This window comes from Lampris incognitus, chromosome 10 (assembly GCF_029633865.1).
Source record: "Lampris incognitus isolate fLamInc1 chromosome 10, fLamInc1.hap2, whole genome shotgun sequence".
NCBI classification, from domain to species: Eukaryota; Metazoa; Chordata; class Actinopteri; order Lampriformes; family Lampridae; genus Lampris; species Lampris incognitus.
This window is the reverse complement of record NC_079220.1, coordinates 31,518,587-31,544,020: the sequence shown is the minus strand read 5'-3', so window position 1 is coordinate 31,544,020 and position 25,434 is coordinate 31,518,587. Positions and strand designations below refer to the sequence as shown.

Sequence of the window (25,434 nt, the reverse complement as noted above, 5' to 3'; positions counted from 1 at the left end):
TAGTTGCTTCAGTTCTGCACATCGCCCTTGTTCCTCAAAACTGGTACCAGTATGCTTCTTCTCCACTCCTCAGGCATCCTCTCACTTTCCAAGATTGTGTTAAACAATCTAGTTAAAAACCCCACTGCCATCTCATCTAAACATCTCTATGCCCCCACACATATGTCATCAGGACCAAGTGCCTGTCCACTCTTCATCCTCTTCATAGCTGCTCTCATGTCCTCCTTGCTAATCCACTGCACTTCCTGATTCACTATCCCCACATCATCCAACCTTCTCTCTCTCTCTTTTTCTTCATTCATCAGCCCCTCAAAGTACTCCTTCCACCTTCTCAGCACACTCTCCTCGCGTGTCAGCACATTTCCATCTCTATCCTTGATCACCCTAACTTGCTGCACATTCTTCGCAGCTCTGCCCCTCTGTCTAGCCAATCAGTACAAGTCCTTTTCTCCTTCCTTAGTGTCTAACCTGTCATACAACTCACCATACGCCTTTTCCTTTGCCTTTGCCACCCTCTCTTCGCTTTATGCTGTGTCTCCTTGTTCTCATGTCTACTTTCTTCATCTCTCTGACTATGCCACTTCTTCTTTGCCAACCTCTTCCTCTGTATATTTTGCTGTACTTCCTCATTCCACCACCAAATCTCCTTGTCTTCCTTCCTCTGTCCTGAAGACACAACTAGTACCTTCCTAGCTGTCTCCCTCACTCTGCCTTCACTCACTTCCTCTTCTTGGTCTCCAAAGTCATCCTACAGACCACCATCCAATGCTGCCTAGCTACGTTCTCCCCTGTCACCACCTTGCAGTCTCCAATCCCTTTTACATCGTGCCTTCTACATAAGATATAGTCCACCTGTGTGCACTTTCCTCCACTCTTGTATGTCACCCTGTGTCCCTCCCTCTTCTTGAAATATGTATTCACCACAGCCATTTCCATCCTTTTCGCAAATCTACCACCATCTGTCCTTCCACATATCTCTCCTTGACACCATACCTACCAATCACCTCCTCATCACCTCTGTCCCCTTAACCAACATGTCCATTGAAGTCCGCTCCAATCACCACTCTTTTCTCCTTGGTTACCTTTGCCACCACGTCATCAAACTCACTCCAGAATTCTTCTTTCTCTTCCATTTCACACCGAACTTGCACACCCAATATGCGCTGATAACATTCAGCAATACACCTTCGATTTCCAGCTTCATACTCATCACTCTGTCTGACACTCTCATTATCTCCAGCACACTCATGACATACTCTTCCTTCAGAATTATCCCTGCCTCATTTCTCCTCCCATTCGCACCATGGTAAAAGAGTCTGAACCTACCTCCGATACTCCTGGCCTTACTCCCCTTCCAGCTGGTCTCTTGCACACACATTATGCCTGCCTTTCTTCTTTCCATCATATCAGCCAGCTCTCTCCCTTTACCAGTCATAGTGCCAACATTCAAAGTTCTGACTCTCACCTCCATACTCCTAACCTTCCTCCTCTCTCACTGCCTCTGGACATGCCTTCCCCCTCTCCTTCTCCTTCACCCGACAGTAGCATACGTAGTTTCCATCGGCACCCTGTGAGGTAACAGTACTGGTGGTGGTCGTTGGTAACCTGGGCCTCAACCGATCCAGTATGGAAATCTTATTTATGATCTGCATATTTGATTTGGCAAAGATTTTACACCGGATGCCCTTCCTGACGCAACCCTCCCCATTTATCCGGGCTTGGGACCAGCAGTAAGAATGCACTGGCGTGTGCATCCTCAGTGGCTGGGTCAAAATAAATAAATAAATACACTGAAACGGCAACGCTACCTTTTCTATCAAACCAGGCAGGACATATCACTCTAGCTACAAGAAATGTACTTTCTAATATTAGTTGCTAGCTTAAAAAAAAAGAAGAAGACATTTTTATTAGCTAGCTAAACATTCCAGGTTTTTTTTATCTGGCTGCCATAACAATATGGCCACTGAGACAGCAGCAGCAGTGGGCACTCAGTTCCCCTGCTTTTTGAGTACCCAGAGGAGATAAAATCAGAGCACAGAAGAATACAGTTCAGACAGAGTCCAAATATAATACCCTGAGACTATATATGCTGATCACTGCAATAATTCCGGTGTTGTTACCACCTTGCTCTTTTTTACTAAGCATGCCACTACATGGCATACAGCCATATCAAAGCACTACAGCTTCATCTCCAAGAGAGGGCTCTGCAAGGGGAGAGAAATTCAGATCCTTGAAGATGAAGACAAGGACCAAGAGAGAAGGCTCCTGACTGTCAACTTTTACTAAAATGGTACAGTCACGGTGCAAGGTAATGAGCTGCTCTTGATTCATTTGGACAGGACTTCCCCACTCTGAAGGAAACGGTAGCATCTAAAAAGAATACAGGAAGCATTCCGAGCTCTCCCATCACCACAGGCAGCCCAATTGCTGACAACCAGGCCCACAGCACAGCTCAAAGCTCCTCCATGCCTGGTCATGATAACCAGCATCCAGACCACCACACTGTCAGCTTCCCGAGAGACAGACCATCTCTACTAGAAGTGGAGCTCATTGAGCTGAGAGAACAGCTACTCCCCACCAGCTCCACGCCACACCCTGACATCCAGGAGCAACTCAGCCAGTGTAAGCACCAGCTGGAGACTGTTACACAAGAACTGAAAGAACAGATCTCCAGCCTGCAGAAGAACAATCAGTTCCTCACCATAGAGCTGAAAGGAACAAAGGACACCATGTGAAGAGAAATAGTGCAGGTGAGAGATGAGATGACAAGGAAACTCTCAGCCATCATGGTAGAGCTTCAGCACAGAAAACAGACTGTAGAGATGTCTACCAATATAGAAAAGCCACAACTCCTTACTCCCTCAACCCTCCCACCACTGAGCCCCCACCAACCAGCAAGGATGCAACAGAGAGAGGCTCTCAAGCCCTCCGTGCCCCCCTGCCCTAGTGTTTCACACCATCAGCCCACCACTCTGAAAAAAGATAGGTTGTTATCCTTATTGATTCGAATGGCAAGTTTATTCAAGAAAATCGATGAGAATACAACAATAAGGCAGAACAGACAAAACCAGCATGGCAACTGTTGCATGGATCAAAACTTGAGATTTGGCAAGGTAAATAGCTGTGAACAGGTCTAAATATGACAAGAGAGCCTTGAGCTAGACATTGCAAGAGAAAGGTGATCTAGACATAACAAGAGGGACTTGACTATCTAGCCCAGAAGCTTCTTCTTCTTTGCATTTTTTTTGTGGATTGCAATATCAACTTTTAGGTGAACACCACCTTCCGTACCGGAGAAGGTAGAACAGGGTCTAGTTTACACGAGTAAAAAAAAACAAAAAAAAAAAACAACCTATATATTCTGTTAAACGATCCAGTATTTATTAAACAAAAATCTAGCACCCCTCTCTGTTTCCCACACTGTATCTCAATTTGTTCCTAATATCCCTTCCAAATCCCATTCTCATACATTCTCTCTTACCTTTTGTTGCAACTTTACCCTTTCTTCATTGTATTTGTCACAGTGCATTGTGTTCTGCATTTTCAGTCTACTACGGTGCGTGCACACTTGTAAATGTACTTTTCCCAAATATAAATATCATTATTTAAACCAGTGTGATCAAACCATAGCCTGGATAAAACTACCTCCTTTCTTCTACTTATCCCTTTAACACTCCGTGCTCTTTCTTTTGTATTTTGTAATATGTTCTGGCTTTAATGTCCTCATCCCACTTTTTCTGCCAAAGTTCCGATATTTTCTTTTTGATTAGTACTTTACCTTCCCCTTTTCCAAATGGTATGTCAATTACTTGTACTTAGTGATTTTTTTTAGCTATCCTGTCTGCAAATTCATTGCCCCTTACTCCCACATGAGCAGGTATCCAACAACATTCTGTATCCATTCTTAACCTTTGAATTCTAAATAGACATTGAACATTTTCAAACACAAGATCTTTCCTGGTTAACTTCATAGTCTTTAAACTTTAAGTACTGCTGCAGAGTCAGTACACAACACCACCCTGTCTGGCCTCACTTCTTCCACCCACTGAAGACCAACAATCCCTGCCATCATCTCAGCTGTGTAAACCGATAACACTGGACAACAATTTATTTTTCAAATGTTTTGCTTCCTGAAAAATAATTAGAGTTTATGATGGGCAAAGTCAAGCTGAACTCAAAAATAATTTCAGATTTGCTGTATCACGTAGGAATTTGGAGAAACATTAAAATAACTTTTATTGAGTTTAATGTGTTTAATCGCATAATGATGCAAACACAATGTCTTAGTTCAACTGAGCTTAAAATGTTTTGCAGTGGATTTTCCTTTGTACTCAGCATCTGGTGCCCCTCGTGTCAGTGTCCACCAATTTATCTGTAATTCTATTCTCTAAATTAATTTTAAATTGTGGGATGTATACTCATGTCCCTACAAGATCATTTTAATCTTTTGAGCCATCAGTAAATATCTGAAAGTCGATTCCTTACATATTGGTTTGCACAGTGTCCTATTTCGCTTTCCACACAATCTTTCCTTAGTTCCGTAATACTAAAATTAACTTTAGCCTTAAGAAACAGCCATGGGGGAATATAACTTATTGGATAAGGGGAATTAAGCCTTGTCTTTATACATGCTCAATAATCCAGGTAAGAAAATCACTGATTCAACCTTCATTGGAATTAAACCTTGTTTCTTTGATGTCACATTTTACTGCTTCATCTTTTACATTCCATCCAAAACAATTTCTCTTAAATCTGTTATACTCCCAGCATTCACTTACGACACTTTTAGTGGTATTTTCATCCCCACATCCTCTAAGAAGAATGTAGTAAGCTAATGCCAGTTGCTCAGGACTGATGGGATATGTCTCATCAACAATACATTTCCACTATTCTCATTAATACACAACAGAGGCAAACTTCTGTGTCTTGGTCAGTTCCCGACCACTGTAACTACAAAGGAAAGACATACTCACTCACAGCCAATGTGGTCTGTGGCGGCACAGTGAGCAACCTACTCAGCCATTCTTTGTCAGTAAAAATTAATCTGGTGAGGGCAGTGGATGAAGCGACATACACAGGCGAACACCAACAGGCATATGGTGAACATGGACCACTAAAAACTGAACCTGTGAAGATAGAACAGAAAGACAATGCTCAGCCATATGCAGTTCATGTTGCACCTCGTGTGTCTTTTCCAATGCTGCAGAAAGTAAAAAAAATGAACTACAGAGAATGGAGAGCAATGGTATCACTGAGTGTATAACACAGCCTACTGAACCCACTGATGGTGCCTGTTTCTTTTTTTGGGGGGGGGGATTTTTCTCCCCAGTTGTATCCGGCCAAACACCCCACTCTTTCGAGCCATCCCGGTTGTTGCTCAACCCCCTCTGCTGATCCGGGGAGAGGTGCAGACTACCACATGCCGCCTCCGATACTTGTGGAGTCACCAGCCGCTTCTTTTCACCTACCAGTGAGGAGTTTTGCCAGGGAGACGTAGTGCATGGGAGGATCACGCTATTTCCCCCAGTCAGCACCGTGTATAGAGAGAGTCTGGCCAACTGATAGCTTGTCAATCTGGTCCGCACTGAACACTTTCCGGACGTTCGTTTCCAGGCAGGTCTTCAGACGTCCCAGTTTTTCTCTCCTTTTGAACTGACGTGACCTTTTGTTCAAGCTCCAGGGCACGGGTTTGCAGGGTCCGAATGGAATCTTCTCCTAGAAAAGCATGAGCTGTTGTGCTACGTTTGTTCCGGAACATCAGCAACAGGGATGTCCTGAAAATCCTCCACCTCATCGTCCGGCTCTGAACTGTTCTGGTTCCGGGCATATGTGTGGTCACTTCGTATCACTTTCGCTGGGGAAGTTTCATCATCGAAAGTTGCAGTTCTCTTTCGAGGTGACCTGCGGTGCTTTTCACCTTTATTGCGACTAAAGGCGAAGACAGTTGGGACAGCGTTTGGCTTAAGTTGCTTTCGACCATCCGGTTTCCTTTCGCATCCAAAAGGTATACAAGATCACTTTGATGAAACACAGTATACTGGGTCTCATCAAAGTGATCCTAAAAAAGATAATCACAAACGTTCCAGACTTTTGACATGGTGGAGTATAGTCATGCTAGAAAAAAATGGGATATGAGCAAAACATCAGTCCACCTTCCCCTGATTCCCTTTGGCGTGGACGGCTATAATTCATGTATGATCCGTCCACATCTCTTTAAAGCCTCTCATTCGAGTTTCAAAATATTAGGAATGAGTGAGACTTAAATCTTGATCACTGAGATTACTTTTTTGGCTATCAGAGTAAGGTCTCCGCTACTTATTCAGAGACAAGTGAAAATAAAAAAGTGAGGTTGCCCCACAAGTAATAAACAGGGAGGGTGGAGAATCCAGATAAACAACGCAAATGGCCTAGGTTAATTAGCCAATGACTGAAGGAATTGCACTCATCCAATTCAACTGCAATGTTGTCTTATAGATGAGTTTTCCCACCCTTACCTAGGGCACCGGGGTGGATGCATTTCTTCAGTAGGGGGATGGGGAGGGGATCAACGGAGCAAGCTGTGGATTTTGATGAGCTGATGAATTCAGAGATAGTGGTAGGGGCAACTGGAACAAACCGGGAGAGGCGGCAATCAGGGGGAGGGGTAGGGAGGTCAAGAGGAATGGGGAGAAGAGGGGCCGGAGTAGGTGCTGCCGAGTCAGATGCAGGGGACAGTGATTTGTTGAATTTGGAAAAAACATTAAAATAACTTTTATTGAGTTTAACACGTTTAATCGCATAATGATGCAAACACAGTGTCTTAGTTCAACTGAGCTTAAAATATTTTGCAGTGGATTTTCATTTGTACTCAGCATCTGGTGCCCCTCATGTCAGTGTCCAACAATTTATCTGTAATTCTATTCTCTAAATTAATTTTAAATTGTGAGATGTATACTCATGTCCCTACACGATCATTTTGATCTTTTGAGCCATCAGTAAATATCTGAAAGTCGATTCCTTACATATTGGTTCGCACAGTGTCCTAATTCGCTTTCCACACAATGTTTCCTTAGTTCCATAATACTAAAATTAACTTTAGCCTTGAGAAACAGCCATGGGGGAATATAATTTATTGGATAAGGGGAATTAAACCTTGTCTTTATATATGCTCAATAATCCAGGAAGAAAATCACTGATTCAGCCTTCTTTGGAATTAAACCTTGTTTCTTTGATGTCACATTTTACTGCTTCATCTTTTACATTCCATCCAAAACAATTTCCCTTAAATCTGTTATACTCCCAGCATTCACTTAAAGGTTTTTTTTTATGGAGTTGTTCCTTATCCGATGAGAGGGTCTAAACACAGGATGTTGTGTTGCTGTTAAGCCCACTGAGGCAAATTTGTAATTTGTGATATTGGGCTATATAAATAAAATTGATTTGATTTAATTGATTTGAATGACAGCCACTGATCAGGTTTTAAAGGTGGGGAATTCAAATGATGAGATGGTGGGGAGTGAGAGCTCAGTGGTCCTGAAATTCCGATTGAATAAAACAGCAAGACCACTGCCACGACGGGAGGGGCGGGGTCTGCAGATGTAGCCAAAACCTGGGGGGGATGCTTCGTTGAGGGAGAAAAAGTCGCCAGGTTGTTGCCAGGTTTCAGTGAGCAGGAGAAAGTCAAATGAATTATCAGTGATTGTTTCATGTAGGATAAGGGCTTTGTTATTTAGTGATCGGGTGTTAAGGAGGGCAACGTTGATGGAATGAGAGGGCAACGTAGTGGGGACATGCTGGAGAGGTCTGAGGTTGCCCAGGTTAGCAGTGCGGGGAGGTGCAGTGGAGGGGGGGGCATAGGGTTTGGATGTGGGATATCGTATCGGGGTCAGTGGAAGATGTAAATGACGGGAGTGTCTGGGGCCGCAATGAAGATAACGGTGGCAGCGGAGGATGCCAGCAGACAGAGCGGAGGTGCGTGCAACAGAGGATAGCTGGTAGTTTTTGTTGAGGGACAGGAGTTCATCATGAGAGTAGTGTAAGGGAGGAGGAGGGAAACTACTCAGGGGAGAAAATAAAAAGGGAAACCAGGGTATTCTATGTAGTCGTAATAAGGGGGTAACGTAAGTAAAAACAGAAGAGGGCAGAGTGTTGGTTCCATGAGACGGGTGGATTAATAACGTTGGAAATGTAAGAGGGATAGCGCAGAACATGGATGGGATGGGGCTAGCTACTCATGAAATGAAGGGGAGTGCCACCAGGGATGGTGATGTCCAGATTACGCTAGTCCCAATTGAAGAGGGATAGTGTCCATAAAATAAATAAAATATAAAATCCAGCGGGGGTTGGCGGACGGAGCCAGATCTGCAAGCTAGCATGCAGAACCAGGAGGTCAGAGCTCACGTAACACTAACATTAGCCGAGTGGTGGTTAGCCAGTTAGCTAGTTAGGCGGCTAGCACGGTGAGCCGGAAAAAAAGGGATGGTGATGTCCAGATTATGCTAGTCCCAGTTGATGATGGTCCAGAGAAGAATAGTGTCCACTGCCGAGGGAAAATAAAATAAGTAACCCAGAGGGTTTGGGGGACGGAGCCAGATCCGCAAGCTAGCGTGCAGAGCCAGGAGGTCAGAGCTCACGTAAGGCTAACGTTAGCCGAGTGGTGGTTAGCCAGTTAGCTAGTTAGGTGGCTAGCATGGAGGGCCGAAAAAACGGAGACAGAGGGGAAAGACAAGACGGTGGGAGAAGCAGCAGCCACACATGATGCCAGCGGTACTCTCCGATTTAAACAACACACATACATACAAAAGGCGATGAAGACAAAAAAGAAAACAACAGCGAATCCAGCCGACAACAGACGAGCAGTGGAAAGAGCGTGTCCTCAGGCTGCCATCTTGAAGAATTAACAAAAATATGCGAGCATAACCTCCTATTCTTTACGCGTATTTCACTCATAGCCATTTTGTTTTATTGTAAAATGGCCATTTGAACGTTTTATGATCTGCTTCAGTGTGTGTATTATTTAGTTAAGAAAGCCTGTAAGTGCGCCACGTGCTGCTGGTGCCGATCATGTGTGTGTGATATTTGCATTACAAAATACGCAACCCCCCCCCCCTTGGAAATTGGGCCGGTCGGGACCAAATGCCAGAGCCTAATTTTTGTCCCAGTCCGTCAATGCTCTCCACCACGCACGGGTGGTCATTTATCATGGAGAGGTTATATTTTGTGCATCACATGATGCTGGGGTGTATGGAGACCAGTCTAGGATGCCATGAAAGGCCATCTAGGAAAGGCACTACTCCTACTATATTTAACCCCTTAACCCCACATTTTTAACCAACTCCAAATGATTTAGAGTAGCTTGGTTGAGACCAGAGTAGAGGGGGTGACAGTAATCTAGATGGGAGAAAATGAAAGCATGAATTGATATTTTGATATCCTTAAAAGACAAAATATTTCCGATGTTTTCAATATTTCTTAGCTGAAGAAAACAGGATTTGACCAGCTTAGTAACATGGTGATCAAAAGGCATTTTGGTCAAAGATGATACCAAGATTTTTAGCGGAAGGTTTGATGTTTGAACGAAGTGGACCAATAAACCACTATAACAGGTCTAGGGCCTCTACAGATGCACCGAATAGAGCTGGTAAACACTATGGAGGCGTAGCTTCAGTTTGAAGATATTTATTCGAAGAATGTGGTTGTATCGGTCATTAACACAAAATATCCTCGACATGGAGGAGAGCCAAACTGTAGCTCACTAGCAGACAGACGGACTGAGACAAACTGGTTAGAACTGGTTGGAAATCCCCTGGTCAGAACCGAAAAGTCCCTGTATCTCTTATTTAAAGGGCCAGTAATCTTACCAGTAAACTCACGTAAGTGCATAATACTACTAATACTAGCTGGAGCCTGTAATAGTGATAAACAATCATATTGCTGTAATATCAATAATTGTATATTGCCAATGAATAATAAATAATAATAAATCTAAAGGGCAGAGACAATTGCCAAACTAAACTCCTCTTCTTAACAAGGGCTTTCCAACACAGCCACCCCCAAAAGTCTACTTAGACCTTTTGAACGAAACAGGAAAGCCTCTCTCTCTCTCTCTCTCTCTCTCTCTCTCTCTCTCTCTCTCTCTCTCTCTCTCTCTCTCTCTCTCTCTCTCTCTCTCTCTCTCTCTCTCTCTCTCTCTCTCTCTCTCTCTCTCTCTCTCTGTCTGTCTCTCTCTCTCTCTGTCTCTCTCAGGAGCTGCACCGGCCGGGACACAGGACGCAGGTAAGTACTGTCCTTCACCTGCAAGGCTGCGGTACGGGCACGCCCGTCAGCTCCAGGGTATGTCTGCATAACCTTCCCAACAGGCCAGAATGCGCGAGGAAGCTGCGGGTCAATGATGAGGGCTGCTGGCCGACTGACAGTTCCTTGCCATCCTTCTTCCACTTCCGCCTCTCTTGCAGACCCAGTAAGTAGTAGCGAATGAAGGTGGACCAGAAATGGTCAGCCAGCACTTGACGGTGTCTCCAGCGATGTTTCCCAAGGAGGTCACTGGAGTCGTGGACTGCTTGAGGTACAGATGAATCATGGCGTCCTATGATGAGGATGTTCAGAGTAATGAGAACCGGATCTGCGACGTCTGAGGAGAGGTAGCCCAATGGCTTCGCGTTCATTATACCCTCCACTTAGATGAGGACTGTGCGGAAGACAGTTCGATCTTTCAAGATGACCTTTAGGGCATTTTTCACCTCCCTCTCCCTAGTGCCACTGAAGTGAGGTGCGCTCAGCAGGTTGAAGCGGAATGTGATCTTCTGCTTGGCCAACTGTTCCTTCAGTCTGGGTGCCATCTCAGCGAAGGCTTCCTGGAGCTGTCTGTCTCCTCCGACAAAGTTTATGCCGTTATCGCTGAGAAGCTCAAAAGGTGTACCACGGCATGAGACGAAACGTCTCAGAGACATCAGGAAGGCATCAGAGTCCAATCTTTCTAGGAGGTCAAGGTGTATGCAGCACATAGTCATGCACTTGAACACAATCCCCCACCTCTTTTTGTTCCGGCGCCCTATCTTGATGTGAAATGGCCCGAAGCAGTCTACTCCTGTAGAATAGAACGGGGGCTTGTAGAGACGCAGGCGAGGGGGCGGAAGATCAGCGATCTTGGGCACGTCAGGCTTTGCTCGCGACAGTGACATACTTGGCAGGAGTTCTGATGCTTGCAGATCACTTCTCTTCCACATAGAACCCAGAATTTATGTCGGAGATCAGCGAGTATCCTCTCAGGCCCAGGATGGCGAAGAGTTTGATCATAGTCTTGGATGAGCAGCTTTGTCACGGGATAGTGCGGATCCAAGACGATTGGGTGAATGGCGTCCATCTCCAAGTTCTTGGCTCTGCGCTGCCTACTGCCTACTCTGAGGAGACCTGTAGTCTTGTCATACTCTGGAGATAGCGAGCTTAAGCGACTGTCCAAGGGAAGCGTCCGGTCAGACTTGAGAGCCTTGATCTCGTCTGGGAATGAGTCCAGCTGGGCTCGTTCAAGGAGGACCTTCTCAGCATTGAGGTAGTCGGCTGCTTCACAAGGCTGATCTGCGGTCTGGGCATCAGCCGTCCCATGAAGGGACCTGACTGTTGCTGGGACAAGCTCTTTCCATGAAGAGAAATCTTTAACGGCAGGGAGCTTAGGACCGGGAGAGATGGTCACATTACAGATTATGGCAGACTTCTTCAGTTCACTGTCGTCAGACTCAGGATGAGCAAAGGGCATAGTACGACACTGATCTTCAGGGTTAGACCCCGAGTGATGTCATCTCCTGGGTTTGTGACAGAGTTCACGTATCTCCAGCTATCGGGCTCAGTCAAGTTCTGGATTTCTACGACACGTGTGCCCATGAAGACTTTGTATCTACAGGACTCTGACTTGAGCCAGTGGAGAACTGTGGTGAAGTCCGTCCACAAGACAACCCAGTGGATGGGCATGGTGAGCTCAGCTTGGAGTATGTTGGCAAACTGAGCACCTGTGAAGGCAGTACTCAACCCAAGTCGGGGCATCGACAGCTGCTTCCTGGGAGCCACCCGAGACCTAGCGAGCACGAAGGGAACGTGGACTTGCTGTTGGTCATCCATGGTCCACATGTAGGCAACAGAGTTTTATTCGCACTCAGACGCATCGTAGGACATGTGGAGGTCCCTTGTTGCTGTAGCGGTGTCCGCGTGTGGTGGAGCGTTGGCTCGGGGAACTCCAGGTGGATGAGGTGAGGAATCTCTTGCTCCCAGGTGCGCCATCTGTCGAGCAGACTTTGAGGTCAGATCGGGTCATCCCAACCAACCTCCTCCTCTTGTATGAGAACCTTAGCCCTTGTGGTGAATGGTACAATGTACCCAAGGGGGTTGTACTGGCAGGCAAGTACTCAGTAGAGGTTCCTCATGGTGGGTGATGAGGTCTCCACAAGGTGATGCTTGTAACCCAGGAAGTCGCTGAGGCAGTTCCAGCGTAGGCCCAGGGTAGGCTCTTGGGGGTTGCTACTGCTCTTGGAGAGTCATAGTTTGCTGCTTTCGAAACGCTTGGTCTCTTCAGCAGAGTGTGTGCTTTGCAAACAGTTGTCGACATAGAAGGGCTGCTCGGCTGTCTCAGTCAAGATGGAATTGCTCTCTATGTGGTTTTGGATGTGTTGCTGGAGGGCATAAATGGCGCAGCAGGGACTACATGTCATCCCGAAGGGGAATACCTGCCACTCATAAATGCTTGGCTCCTGCTCCCTCTCCATGTTCCTCCAGATGAAACATAGCACTGGCTTGTCAGTGGGCAGCAGGCGGATCTGGTGAAACATGCCTTTGATGTCACCACTGACTGCCACAGCAGGTTGGGGGAACCCGATGAGGACACCAAGCAGAGTAGCCCCGAGTGCAGGTCTAGGGAGCAGAAGGTCGTTTAGGGGCAGGCCTTGGTACTGAAATGAACAGTTAAAGACAATCCTGTCCTTACTATTCTGGGTCACCATGTGGTGCAGAATGTACCAGGATTCTGTAGACTGGTCAGCTTCTTCGGGGGTTATCCTTGCCATATAACCAGCCTTCTCCAGTTTCTATATCTCATTACAGTAGACCTCTGCCTGCCTCAGGTCCATGGCAAGTCTTCTCTCTATGCTGCGGAGGCACGGCAGCACATCTTCCTTTGGAGCATGAAGCGGAGTAGCGTTTGCTCGCCGAAGTAGTGGGGTAGCATAGCGCTGGACTCCATCAGCCTCAACCCTGGTGGTGGATGCTTGGAGCATGGCTATGGCTTGCTGGTCCTGCTTGGAGCAGGTGGTTTCCTTCTTACTGGTGTAAGGAAGAGTGTCGACTTGCCAGAGGCGCTCAACATTCCTGAAGAGCTCGGTAGCAGGGGAGACAGTGGATATGCGGAGACACTGTGAAAAAGATGTAGTCTGGGCAAGGCTCGTAGGACCCTGGAGTGACCAACCTAGTCAGGTGCAGATGCCGAGAGGACCACCTGGCAGGCCTGCACGTACAGGCTGTCCTGGGATCGGGAGATGTGGCATATCTGAAACAATCAGAAGCAGCGGCTGGGTGTGGTCGACTGGGGGTAAGGACAGGCCGCGGAGGTGCTTTTAGCATTTCTGTAGTGCAGCCATTGGGTAGGAGTGTTCAGCCAGGCTGAGGCCTTCGGCTGTGAAGGCCTGGTGGATCCGGCACTTCTGGTAAGGCATGCACAGTGGACAAACATCAAAGGAGACGGAGCTACCCTGGAGCTGTTCGACATACTGCTGGACTGTCTGTAGATGGAGAGTCTCAGGCTGTTTGGGAAAGTTCAGGCGCTGCATGGCTTGAGGGAGAAGGATACTTCGTTTGGAGTCATCGTCCAACACGGCATAGGTCTCCAAGGCTTGGTCCCCGTTCCTCAAGATGATCTTGACAACCTTTAATATCACCTGTTGTGGATGGTTGGACCGGGCGAGATAGACCTTGACCCGGTGTAGTAACCATTCGGACTTTGGTTGCACCCTGCTGGATCGAGTCATGCAGAATGGTAAGGTGCTGCTATTTGCATGTGTTACAAGGGTTTCTTCAGAGTACATGTTTCAGCGGAGTGGTTGCAGCCACACTTCCAGCACCATTTCCCCTCTTGGATCCACTTCACAACCTGGCTGGTAGATAACTTCTTGAAGTCATCACAGGCATTCAAGAAGTGTTCCTTGTTGTCACAAAAGGGACAATACAGCTTGGACTTGAAGGTGGTCTTGGCGTGAGCAGGCTCTGGAGTACTAGCAACTTCCCCAGCATTGAGAAGGATGGCCATGGTCTTTTCCTTATAATGAGTGACACGTTGGTCCTTCTTGGCTGGCTTGGGTGCATCACACTGGTAGAGTGTTGAAGCTAGGCTTGAGAGGAGCTTAGCTTGTGACTTCATCTAGAGCCAGGCTGCCAGGTCAGGCAGGGTGTATGTCATGTCTGACCCTGTCCGGAGAATGCCGTGGCTCAGACAGTATTCGATAAATCCATCCCTGAATGACGGAGGCATCTTGCTTAGGAGCCAGTCGACATGGGATCCACATCTAAACTCAGACCCGACTGGCTCTTCAAGTGTCCCAAGCATGCCCACCAGAGACTGGATGGACAGGGCGAAGGAGTCAAAGGCTTCAGTGTCACTAAACTTGATGGTAGGGGAGTTGAGGATGGCACCTACACTGATTGGACGAGCTGTTGGGGTTGACTGTATTTGTCTTGTAAGGCTTGCAATGCAGTGGTATAAGGCCAAGTGTCATACATGTAGGTCTTTGCTTGGTGGAGGGCACTGGGAGCTTCAAGTGGCTGATAAGCACTTGGTATTTATACTGTTCAGTCAGGTGCCCGTGGCCCATCAAGTTATCCAAGGCCATCTTGAGTAAATCAAAGTCACTTTCTTGGTCACACTCAAATACTGGCAGCATCGGCTGGGGTTTCCATAAGGAGAGGCAATCAGCGTCTCCGAACCCTGGATGCTGGGGATACCCTGAAGTAATCTGTGGCGGTATAGGAGCCATGTGGGTTGCAGTGAAACTCATGTGCTGGTATGGTTGAGCTGTGGTAGAGGTGGTCACATGGTAGGTAGGAGTCTGCAGTGCAGTGGGTCCTGTGGCATGATACTGCTGGGTCTGGATGCCAGGTGTAGCTACAGAAACTTCGTGTGACCTCGCGGGAAGCTCGGTGGGAGCAGACACAATGGGAGCAGGGTACAATGACACAGGGGCTGCAGCGGAGGTCGACATCGCCTGTGCTGGAGGTTGCATCACTGAGGTGATGAAGGCAGAGTGAGCCGGTGGGGGATGCATGCTCTCTGGTACAGTAGGAAGCGCTAGAGGAATGGGTGCCACTGCATGGTGCTGCAACCCAGTGGGAGGATAAGTCAGTTTAGATACTGCTGGCAGCAAGGGAGGGGGTGCAAAGTGTAGATGAGTGATGGATTGATGCAGTAAGCCTGCAGGAGCATTGGCAGATGGAGCATTCGTAACTGGTAGAGAGTAGAAGTTCATTGAAGATGATGCATTTCTATGTGGTCCCTCCATCTCTGGTTTTTGGACAAGTGAGGTGACCAGCTTGGCTATGTGAAGTTCCTTCTCCTTCTTCTTCAGTCACCTCTGCCTGTCAAATTGTTTGGCGAAAGCTTCCCATGTGTCTTGTGCCTCCTGCTGTAGGCGTTGCGCTTCTTCTTGTGCCACCTGCTGTTGGCACTCTGCTTCCCGGGCCTGGGCGTTGAGGTGCTGACACTCCAAATCAGTGTTGTAGTCTTCTAGGACCTGACACTAACTCCTCCAGCTCCAGGCAGTGGATACTCTCCTGAAGGATAGCTTCCTGGACTGGTGACAGAGCATGTTGGGGGTATACACCCACAGATGAATGAAGGGAGCCAACACCGGACCTGATGGTGGTCCTAGGAATTGACTGACGTGAAGACCTACTACCCTCAGGTGGAGCCCTTGCCTCACTTGCCAGGCATCTGGATGGCATCAACTGATGTGGGTGCTCGCTCCTCATAGATGGGGCCCTCGTCTCGCTAGCTCAGCGCTGTGATGTATGAGATAGAGCCTTTGGAGGTTCCTCTTGTGGTTGAGGTTCATAGCCCACCTCGAAGTCGCTTAGGTGGCACTCTCTGTGGGGATGAGCCGATACTCTGTGGTGTCTTGGTCTGCCATAGTATCTTGAAGGAGGTCCATCCGGCTCAGAGGACCAATATAACAGAGGTCTATGGCCTCTACAGATGTGCTGAATAGAGCTGGCGAACACTATGGCGGTGTGACTCCGATTAGGGAATCACGGAAGTTGAGCTTCAGTTTGAGGAGATTTATTCGAAGAAGAATGTGGTTGTATCTGTCATTTACACACAATTTCCTCGAAATGTAAGAAAGGCAAACTGTAGCTCACTAGCAGACAGACGGACCGAGACAAACTAGTTAGAACTGGTTGAAAATCCCCTAGTCAGTAAGAAATCGAAAATCAAGTCTGAGGGAAGTAATTAAGTCATTGAAATTAAAGATTTATTTGACATGGATTGGGTGGTTAAAAGTGCAAAATCAATTGGGATTATAGGGGGATTAGTTGGACTGGAATCACTATAGCAAACTGTAATCAAATTTGCTTACAGTCTAGCCTGACAGTTAAAGACACATAATGCAAAGGGTAGTGAGTATTAAATTGTGGCCTGCTCCTAACAGGAATATTGTAAGAACCATGAGATGAGAGAGAACTCACCTTTAGAAGAACTGGATTACACAGGGCAACATGTAATAACGAACTGGATACGTCATGTTTTATGTAACAAATTATTTTTTTATAACTACACCTATGGAAGTAACTGGGGGGACTGCATGGAGAGTAAATAGTCATTAATGAATACAGGGCCGCACGGTGTAATGACAATTAGCCGCTAACATGCGGCTACCCATCTTGTTGGGGTAGACACTGCCTCTTTTAAAAAAGGAAAAGTGGGGCATCTGGGTAGTGTAGCAGTCTATTCCGTTGCCTACCAACATGGGGGTCGCCGGTTCGAATCCCCGTCTTACCTCCGGCTTGGTCAGGCATCTCTACAGACACAATTGGCCATGTCTGCGGGTGGGAAGCCGGATGTGGGTATGTGTCCTGGTCACTGCACTAGCGCCTCCTCTAGTCGGTCAGTTGAGTCAGTCGCCTGTACATGCCCTTTAAAGCAAGACCTCATTAATAGTCTTTCCTGAAGGAAGTAACGGGGTGCTCATCATACTTTTATCCCCGAGTTGTGTGTTGAGCCAGCAAAAAAAAAGCATTTCATCGTGAGAATAAGTATAAATTTGCTTTTCATTTATGACAAATTTGAAAATATATGGCTTATAATGATTCCTTTTTTGCTTGTTTTGTGTGTGTCTGTCTGTCTGTCTGTCTGTCTGTCTGTCTGTCTGTCTGTCTGTCTGTCTGTCTGTCTGTCTGTCTGTCTGTCTGTGTGTGTATCTGTGCATTTGAGAGACTGGCTCTGAGTTTGAGTGTGTACATTCAAGAGTATGACTGAAGAGGTCACTTAGATGAGTGATGAAACATTTCTGCCAGTCAACGTTGTCGAGATGAACTTACTCAACTTTCTTTAATTGAAGAATATGATGATACAACAGTGTTGTGTTTTGTTTGTTTGTTTGTTTGTTTGTTTGTTTCAGGATCCGTTTTTAAATGAAACACGGGACACATGTGCTGTTGTTGGGAATGGAGGTATACTGACTAACAGCAGCTGTGGAGAAAAGATAAATTCTGCCCAGTTTGTTATCAGGTGGGAAAATCTCTCCAATACACTAAAACCAATGGGCTGTGAAATATTGATTACAGTTAAACAGCAGTTTCATAGCTATTGAACAACAGTTTGATAGCTATGAATTACTTTCTTTTAAAAGTGATTGTTAAATCCCAGTATGTTACTGGGTTGTCTACCGACCACCCAAACCTAATAATTGTTTTTTAAATGAACTCTGAACTGTTAACTTTGGTAGTTCTCAAATATCCATCCATCCATCCATCCATTAGCCAAACCGCTTATCCTGCTCTCAGGGTCGCGGGGATGCTGGAGCCTATCCCAGCAGTCATTGGGCGGCAGGCAGGGAGACACCCGGACAGGCCGCCAGGCCATCACAGGGCCCAGGGAAAAACAACTGGAGTCTAATTGGATTTCCATATCACTGGCAATTTTAATGTACACATTAACAACCTTTCAGATTCTCTTGCAACCAACTTTTAAATATTACCAACTCCTTTAACTTCGTCCAATGTGTCCAGCTCTACGCATAACCATGGTTACACTCTTGACCTTGTTTTCACCCTCGCTCTGACCTTGAATTTGTTTTCCATGTTTGATATATGCATTATTTTTGACACCATGCTTCAGTCTTCGGCTCAACCGCAGAAACACAGAGTACATTCTCATTTCTTCAATGCTAACTCTGCAGCTACTTTTTCATCCTGATTCTCTGATTCCTATACCCCCCCCACCACTACCACCACCACCTGATTCCTCCAATGTTAGTGATCTTGTAACATGGTTCAGTGTTCAGTGTCCTTCTGCGCTAGATACCACAGCTCCTTCCACTACCAGGTTGTTTTCATCAACTAACTCTTGCCCCTGCATTAATGACAACATTCATCATCTAAAAAGGGAAGTCAGAAGAATGGTGCATAGGTGGAAGAAATCCAAACTCAGGGCCCAACTCCTCCATGTGAAAGAACTACTGTCCATGCTCAACCAAAGCATCAAAGAGGCGAGAGTTGCCTACTTTGCAGGCCTACTTAGGGACAATAAACAAAATCTGAGGTTCCTGTTTACAACCATTGACCAGCTTGTAAACTCTGTCCATCCTGATGTATCTGCCTCCTCCCCAGTAGACTGTGAAAACGTTTTGACAAAATCCATAACATTCATTCGAATTTTAACCTTGCTAATATTTCCTGTTTCATCAATTAACTGTCCTACACTCTTGTCTGATTTCTCCCCCATCTCTCTGCACAACCTTATTGACAATGTATCCCATATGCGCTTTGTCCTCTTGTCCTTTAGATATAACCTCACCCCGCCCCCCCGAATTCCCTATATAGGTCCTGCTTACCATAGCCCTAGCCTGATCTTCATGATTAAGCTTCCTCTCACCTCAGGTTGTGTTCCTGATGGTTTTAAGATGGCAAGTGTCCAACCTGTTATAAAAAAAAAAAAACAGAACAAAGAAACCTGCCCTAGATCCAACTTTACCAAATAACTACAGACCTATTTCAAAACTACCACTCATCTCCAAATGTCTTGAAAAAAATCGATGCACAACAGCTCCTTGGGGTCATATATTTTTCATATCATATATTTTTTAATAAATTCCAATCCAGCTTTCACCAACAACATAGCACAGAAACATTACTACTAAGAGAGACAAATGACACCCTCATGCAAGCTGACAATGGCGAACATTCTATCATGGTCCTGCTTGACTTAACTACTGTTTTTGATACTATTGATCACTCCAACTTGGTTGAATGTTTAATTAAGTGGGTTGGAATCTTGGGCTCTGCTCTCAGTTAGCTTTCATTGTATCTGTCTAACAGGACGTTTTAGGTTGCCATAGACAACTTTGTGCCCTCAACTGCCCCTACACTCTGTGGAGTTCCGCAGGGTTCAATCTTTGGTCCCATCCTTTTCTCAATCTACATGTTATCTCTTGGCAATCTGGTTAGCCAGTTCGATTGCATCTCTCACCATTGCTATGCTGATGACATGCAGCTGTATTTATTAGTTAAGCCAAATGATATGGGTTATATTGGTATCCTTCATGACTGCCTGGCTGCTATTAAGGAATGGATGTCAGTCAATTTCCTTCAGCTCATTTCAGACAAAACTAAGGTTCTCCTTATTGGTCCTAATAAGTTTGTGTCAGAAGTGAAGCCCTGTATCGACCCTCTGGCCACTTATGGTTAACCCTCTCCAAGAAATCTGGGTGTACTCTATGACCAAAATCGGAATTTCGACCTACACATAAACAATCTTGTGCAAACCTGCTATTCACAACTCTGGAACATCACAAAAATCAAACCAATGCTATCAACCAGACATCTTGAATTACTAATCCATACCCTAATTTTTTCACACCTTGCTCTTTTCTCCTGTCTAAGCCGAGCAGCCATCTCATCTGCAACTCGTGTAAAACCCTGCAGCCAGGCTGCCAATCTTTGATCCCAATGAGTTCATATGACTCCTCAATCAATGCTATCAACCAGAGATGAGTTTAAATACTTGTGGTCAACTGTCCAAAGTAACGGGAAGTGCAGGAGAGAGGTGACGAAGAGAGTGCGGGCAGGGTGGAGTGGGTGGAGAAGAGTGTCAGGAGTGATTTGCGACAGAAGGGTACCAGCAAGAGCTAAAGGGAAGGTTTACAAGATGGTTGTGAGACCAGCTATGTTATATGGTTTGGAGACAGTGGCACTGACGAAAAGACAGGAGGCGGAGCTGGAGGTGGCAGAGTTGAAAATGCTAAGATTTTCACTGGGAGTGATGAAGGACAGGATTCGGAATGATTATATTAGAGGGACCGTTCAAGTTGGACTGTTTGGAGACAAAGCAAGAGAGGCAAGATTGAGATGGCTTGGACATGTGTGGAGGAGAGATACAGGGTATATTGGGAGAAGGATGCTGAATATGGAGCTGCCAGGGAAGAGGAAAAGATGAAGGCCAAAGAGGAGGTTTATGGATGTGGTGAGGGAAGACATGCAGGTGGCTGGTGTGACAGAGGAAGATGCAGAAGACAGGAAGAAATGGAAATGGATGATCCGCTGTGGTGACCCCTAACGGGAGCAGCCGAAAGTAGTAGTAGTAGTAGTAGTAGTAGTAGTAGTAGTTCATATGACTCCTCTCCTTAAGCGAGCACTCCTTCAGGTAGGGACACGAATGGGGGCACTGTGAGCCATGTTGTGCTAGCTAGCTCAGCTGCAGGTACAGATTGAGTAGCATGATCTGCCGGATTCTGAGTGGTGCAGATGTAGTGCCACTGCTCAGGTTTGGTGGACTTCCTGATTTGATGAACTCAGTTGGAAACATACACGTAAAACCGTCTGGTGTGGTTATTTATGTATCCCAAGACGACCTTGCTGTCCATGTAGAACTGCAATATGTCTGCATTGATGTCCAACTCACTCTCTATCACCTCCGCCATTTCCACTGCCAACACAGCCGCACCCAGCTCCAATATTGGGATAGTGTGGGCAGCGAGGGCACTAGATTCGCCTTTCCCATGACGAATACATGACAGTCTCCATTACTGTCGATCACCCTGAGGTAAGCTACAGCAGCGATGGCCTTCACTGAGGCATCTGAGAAGATGTGGAGCTCTTTCCTTTGAGCAGTAGTAAGAATGGTAGATGTGTAAGCTCTTGGAATCTTAAACCCACTTAAGTCTTGTAAGGAGTCTTTCCACATCCTCCATTTAGCTTACTTTTCATCCGGAAGAGGGCTATCGCAGTCGAGGACCTCAATGCTCGTGAGTTCTCTCAGCAGGAATTTCCCCTGAATAATGATCAGTGTGACAAGTCTGAGAGGGTCGAACAGGCTGTTCACTGTGGCTAGAACGCCTCCACAGGTGAAGGGTTTCTCTGTGGCCACCACTCTGAAGGTGAAGATGTCATGTTTCAGATCCCAGCTCAGCTCTAAGCTGCGTTGGATGAGGGCCGAATCGCCATCGAGGTCCAAGTTCTGCAGACCCTTCACATGATCTTCTGGCGGGAAGGCCTCCAAGACATCAGAGTGGTTTGACGCTATCTTATGGAGGCGTAAGTTGGAGGTAGCACGCATCTCTTGTGTCCTTTTCAGCAGGTTGATGGCTTCAGCAGCTGATGGTAGTGACTTGAGGCCATCGTCAGCATAGAAGTCACACTCAAGAAAGTGTTTGGCCTCCATGCCATACTCACTTGCTCCATGTTGTGCCGCGCGACGAAGACCATAGACAGCTACTGCAGGTAACGGGATGTTGCCAAATACATGGACTTCCATCCTGCACTCAACAATCTCCTTGCTGGGCTCGTTGTCCTTGAACCATAGGAACCAAAGAAAGTTTCGGTGGTTTTCTCTGACAGTGAAGCTGTGAAACATCTGCTCGATGTCCGCTATCACAGCCACTGACTCTCTTCTAAAGCACAGCAAGACTCAGAGTAAATTATTGTTCAGATCCGGGCCAGTAAGCAGCACACTGTTCAGGGAGATGCCATGATACTGAGCACTGGAGTCAAAGACGACTCTGATCTGATTTGGCTTTTGAGGGTGATACATGCCAAAGACGGGTAAGCACCACCGTTTCTCTCACTCTTGCAGCAGTGGAGCTAATTCCGCCTGGTTGTGATCGAAGACCTTTTGTATGAAGTTCTCAAAGATTGTGCTGCTGAGGCTGCAGTCATCGAGGACTCGGATGTTGTGTGCAAGGCTGTGAAGAGAGGTGCAGTGTTGTGCTTCAGTGCTAAACCTCTCCTTGACTTGAAGATGATTGGGGCACAGAGTGAGGAGAAATTAACGTCCATTTTCAAGCACATTGGTCTGAAAGGAAGTCACAGCCACTGGCTTGTGGGCTGAGCCCAAGCAGACGTCACCTATAACAACCCAGCCAAGGTCTAGTATTTGATCATAGGGTGCACTGGGAGGACAATTGCGTTGCTCTCTGACTTTGTGAACCTCACGTATGTCACCTCCCAGAAGCAGGCATATCTGGGACTCTGTATCTAAATGTGGTATCCTGTGAGTTTTGGACTTCAGGTGAGTGTGATGCTGTGCAGGAGCTGGAGTTGGAATCTCTGACCGGTCATCTGGTATGTGATTGCACTCAATGAGCGTGGGAAGCATCACACTTGTTGTTCCATCCAATGACTCTGCCATGAACCGTGTGGCCCTTCTCCCAGATGTTTCAGTGACTCCTGAACATGTGCCGGAGAGTGTATGGCAAGTCTGACCCTTTAATTTGGAAGAGGTTGAAGAACTCGGACCTGGCCAGTGACCTGTTGCTCTGATCGTCCAGAATGGCATAGACTTTTGTGGCGTTGTCTGGGCGTGCCTTAGGATACACCTTCACTAGGCAGATCTTAGAACAGGATCTAGGTTCTCTACCTTTGTCACAGACCTCTGTGCACCTGGAGGTGACTGCTGGCTGAGGTGTCTCTCCTTCGTCCTCCCCGCCATTCTCTGAGGAGGGGTCTCGCATGTCCCATGGAAGGGGTCCAGGATGAAGCGCTGCAATGTGGCGGTTGCTCTCACTCCCTGCACTTCAAAGCTGCCTCACAGTTCTTCGCCAGGTGAGTAGTAGAAGAGCAACATCTAAAGCAGATACCATTCTCTTTAAGAAAAGCATTGCGCTCTTTAAGTGGCTTGCTCTGAAAACCTTTACACATTTTTAGAGGAAGGGTTTTTTTGCGGATATGGCATTGTCAGTCAGTGTCACCCCGCTTGCTGCTTGAACTGTTTGACTGAGGAGCTGATTGATACGATGCGGCTTCAGTCTTGTGAGTAGAGACGTGACTTTTGATGTATCCTGAACCCCTTTCCACTTCTTCAGACTTCAACGGGCCCATAGAGAACCTGCTGGAACTGTTCGATGAGGATGTAGGGACTGTTGAAAAAGTGAAGCTAGGGTCGTTTCTTCTGCGTGCTTCAGTACATGTGAAGTATGTGAAGTATGCAAATGGAGGAAAAGAGATATTGTGCTGCTCCTTGTATTTAGAGCCTTGAGCTAACCACTTCTCTTGCAGACCGAGTGGCAACTTCTCAATGACAGGGTTGTCTTCGTGATTGATTTTAGGAAAGTTCTCTATTCTCTCAAAGAGAGCTCTCTCGATAACCTCAGGGGAGCCATAGCACTCCTCTAGGCAATCCCAAGCCATTCTTAAGCCTATGTCAGGGCTGGCAACATGCACAGAACGGATCCTTATGACATGCTTCGAAGACTGATTTCCTAACCACTTTGTTAAGAGGTCAGGCTCCTCGCTGGCATTTAAGTTTAGTCCTCCAGTGGCATTGTGGAATGAAGACTTCCACACCCAATTTTCTGGGCGATCGTTGAATTTGCTGAGGCCAGAATTCACAAGCTCTCTACATACCAAGTACCTTGCGATGTCACTCATACCAGTCATGTCATACGTATGCACAGTATGTGGCTCTAATGAGGCTCTGTTGAAAGAGGAAGAGTGCGCCTGAGCAGAGAGGCAGTGATCGAGGGGGTGGTGATGAGCTGCTGGCGTTGGCCTTTTGGGTTGCTTTGCTGCAGGAATATCATTCTTGGGTAAGAGATGATAAGCACTGCTGAGGACCAGGGGCGCACTCCTGTATATCTGATTTGACATCCGGTTTGATGAGTGGCAACAATGATGGCATTTATGGGTCAAGTACTGGGGACCTGTCATCAATAAGATGTAGCTGGGAGTGATGTTCAACATATTCACGGGTGCGCTGAATGGCGAGATGAACTGAATCATGGTGACTCCTACGGCCCTCTCTACAATTGATCTCTGCTGCTGCCTCGAGAACTTCAGCTTCTGCTAAGGCTACTGCTACCTCCCTCTTGTGCTCCAAAGCTGATAACTCAGCTGCTATGTGTGCCTCTTTGACCTTCAACTCAGCGGCAAGACAAGCCTCTTCTATCTTTAATTCAGCTTCTCACTGAAAGAAGGTGGCACGTACACGTGCAGTTTCAACTTTAGCGCGGGCCCTGGCTGCGGCCCTGCTAGCTGAAGAAGATTTAGACAAGGTGGATGAGGTGGAATGTTGTGATCTTGCTTCATGTGCAGTGTCCTGTTCTTTGACACCATCATCAGTCATGGACAATTTCTCCAGTCCAGCTTCACTAGTATGTGACATCGTGAACTGCGGTCCTCCAAAAATATATGAGAAGAGGTGAATATGGAGGCCTTTGCATGCGTGGGAAGGTGTACTTGCATAGTACCTTATTTTCATGATGCTGTGATGCCGCGAAGACACTTTTTTACTATTCTGTCCTCAGTGTGTATGTGACTGTACACAAATCGACAGATAGCTAACAGGCTTCAAAAGAAAGTCAGAGGCTGGCGTAAAGTTGAATGCTCTTTACTGTTGTTGTCATTCTCATGAAACGATTTTTATAAAACTGAAATGATACAGAAGGACAGCACAAATTACCAAATACTATTTAAACATTGTCATACATCCACAGACATGAAATAATGTTAACGACAGCCACAGTTATAAAATACACATACTACATTCAAATGATACTACTACAATAGGATACACCATAGCTACTCGTAGCTAGTTTAACACTGGCAGTATTCACATGCAGATAAACTAAATATTAAAGTAACATAACAGAACACATTGTGTACCATTATAATTAACTGTAAATGTAAATATAACTTACAAGTGATGCTTTCCCTAGGCACAAACAGAGACAGGAAAGGATAAGGTAGCTGGAGCTGCAAGCTGGCCACATCGCAATT

At 46.3% G+C, this 25,434-nt stretch overlaps 1 protein-coding gene across 2 annotated transcripts in view; it reads left to right on the top strand.

The window, feature by feature from the left end:
* Nucleotides 1-25,434, top strand: part of LOC130119653 (alpha-2,8-sialyltransferase 8F-like) — a 110,587-nt gene that overhangs the window by 70,090 nt on the left and 15,063 nt on the right. For both annotated transcript variants that reach the window (XM_056288230.1, XM_056288229.1), the window contains exon 5: nt 17,625-17,734. In XM_056288230.1, the coding sequence (XP_056144205.1) occupies nt 17,625-17,734 (110 nt within the window). The remainder of the gene's footprint in view (nt 1-17,624; nt 17,735-25,434) is intronic.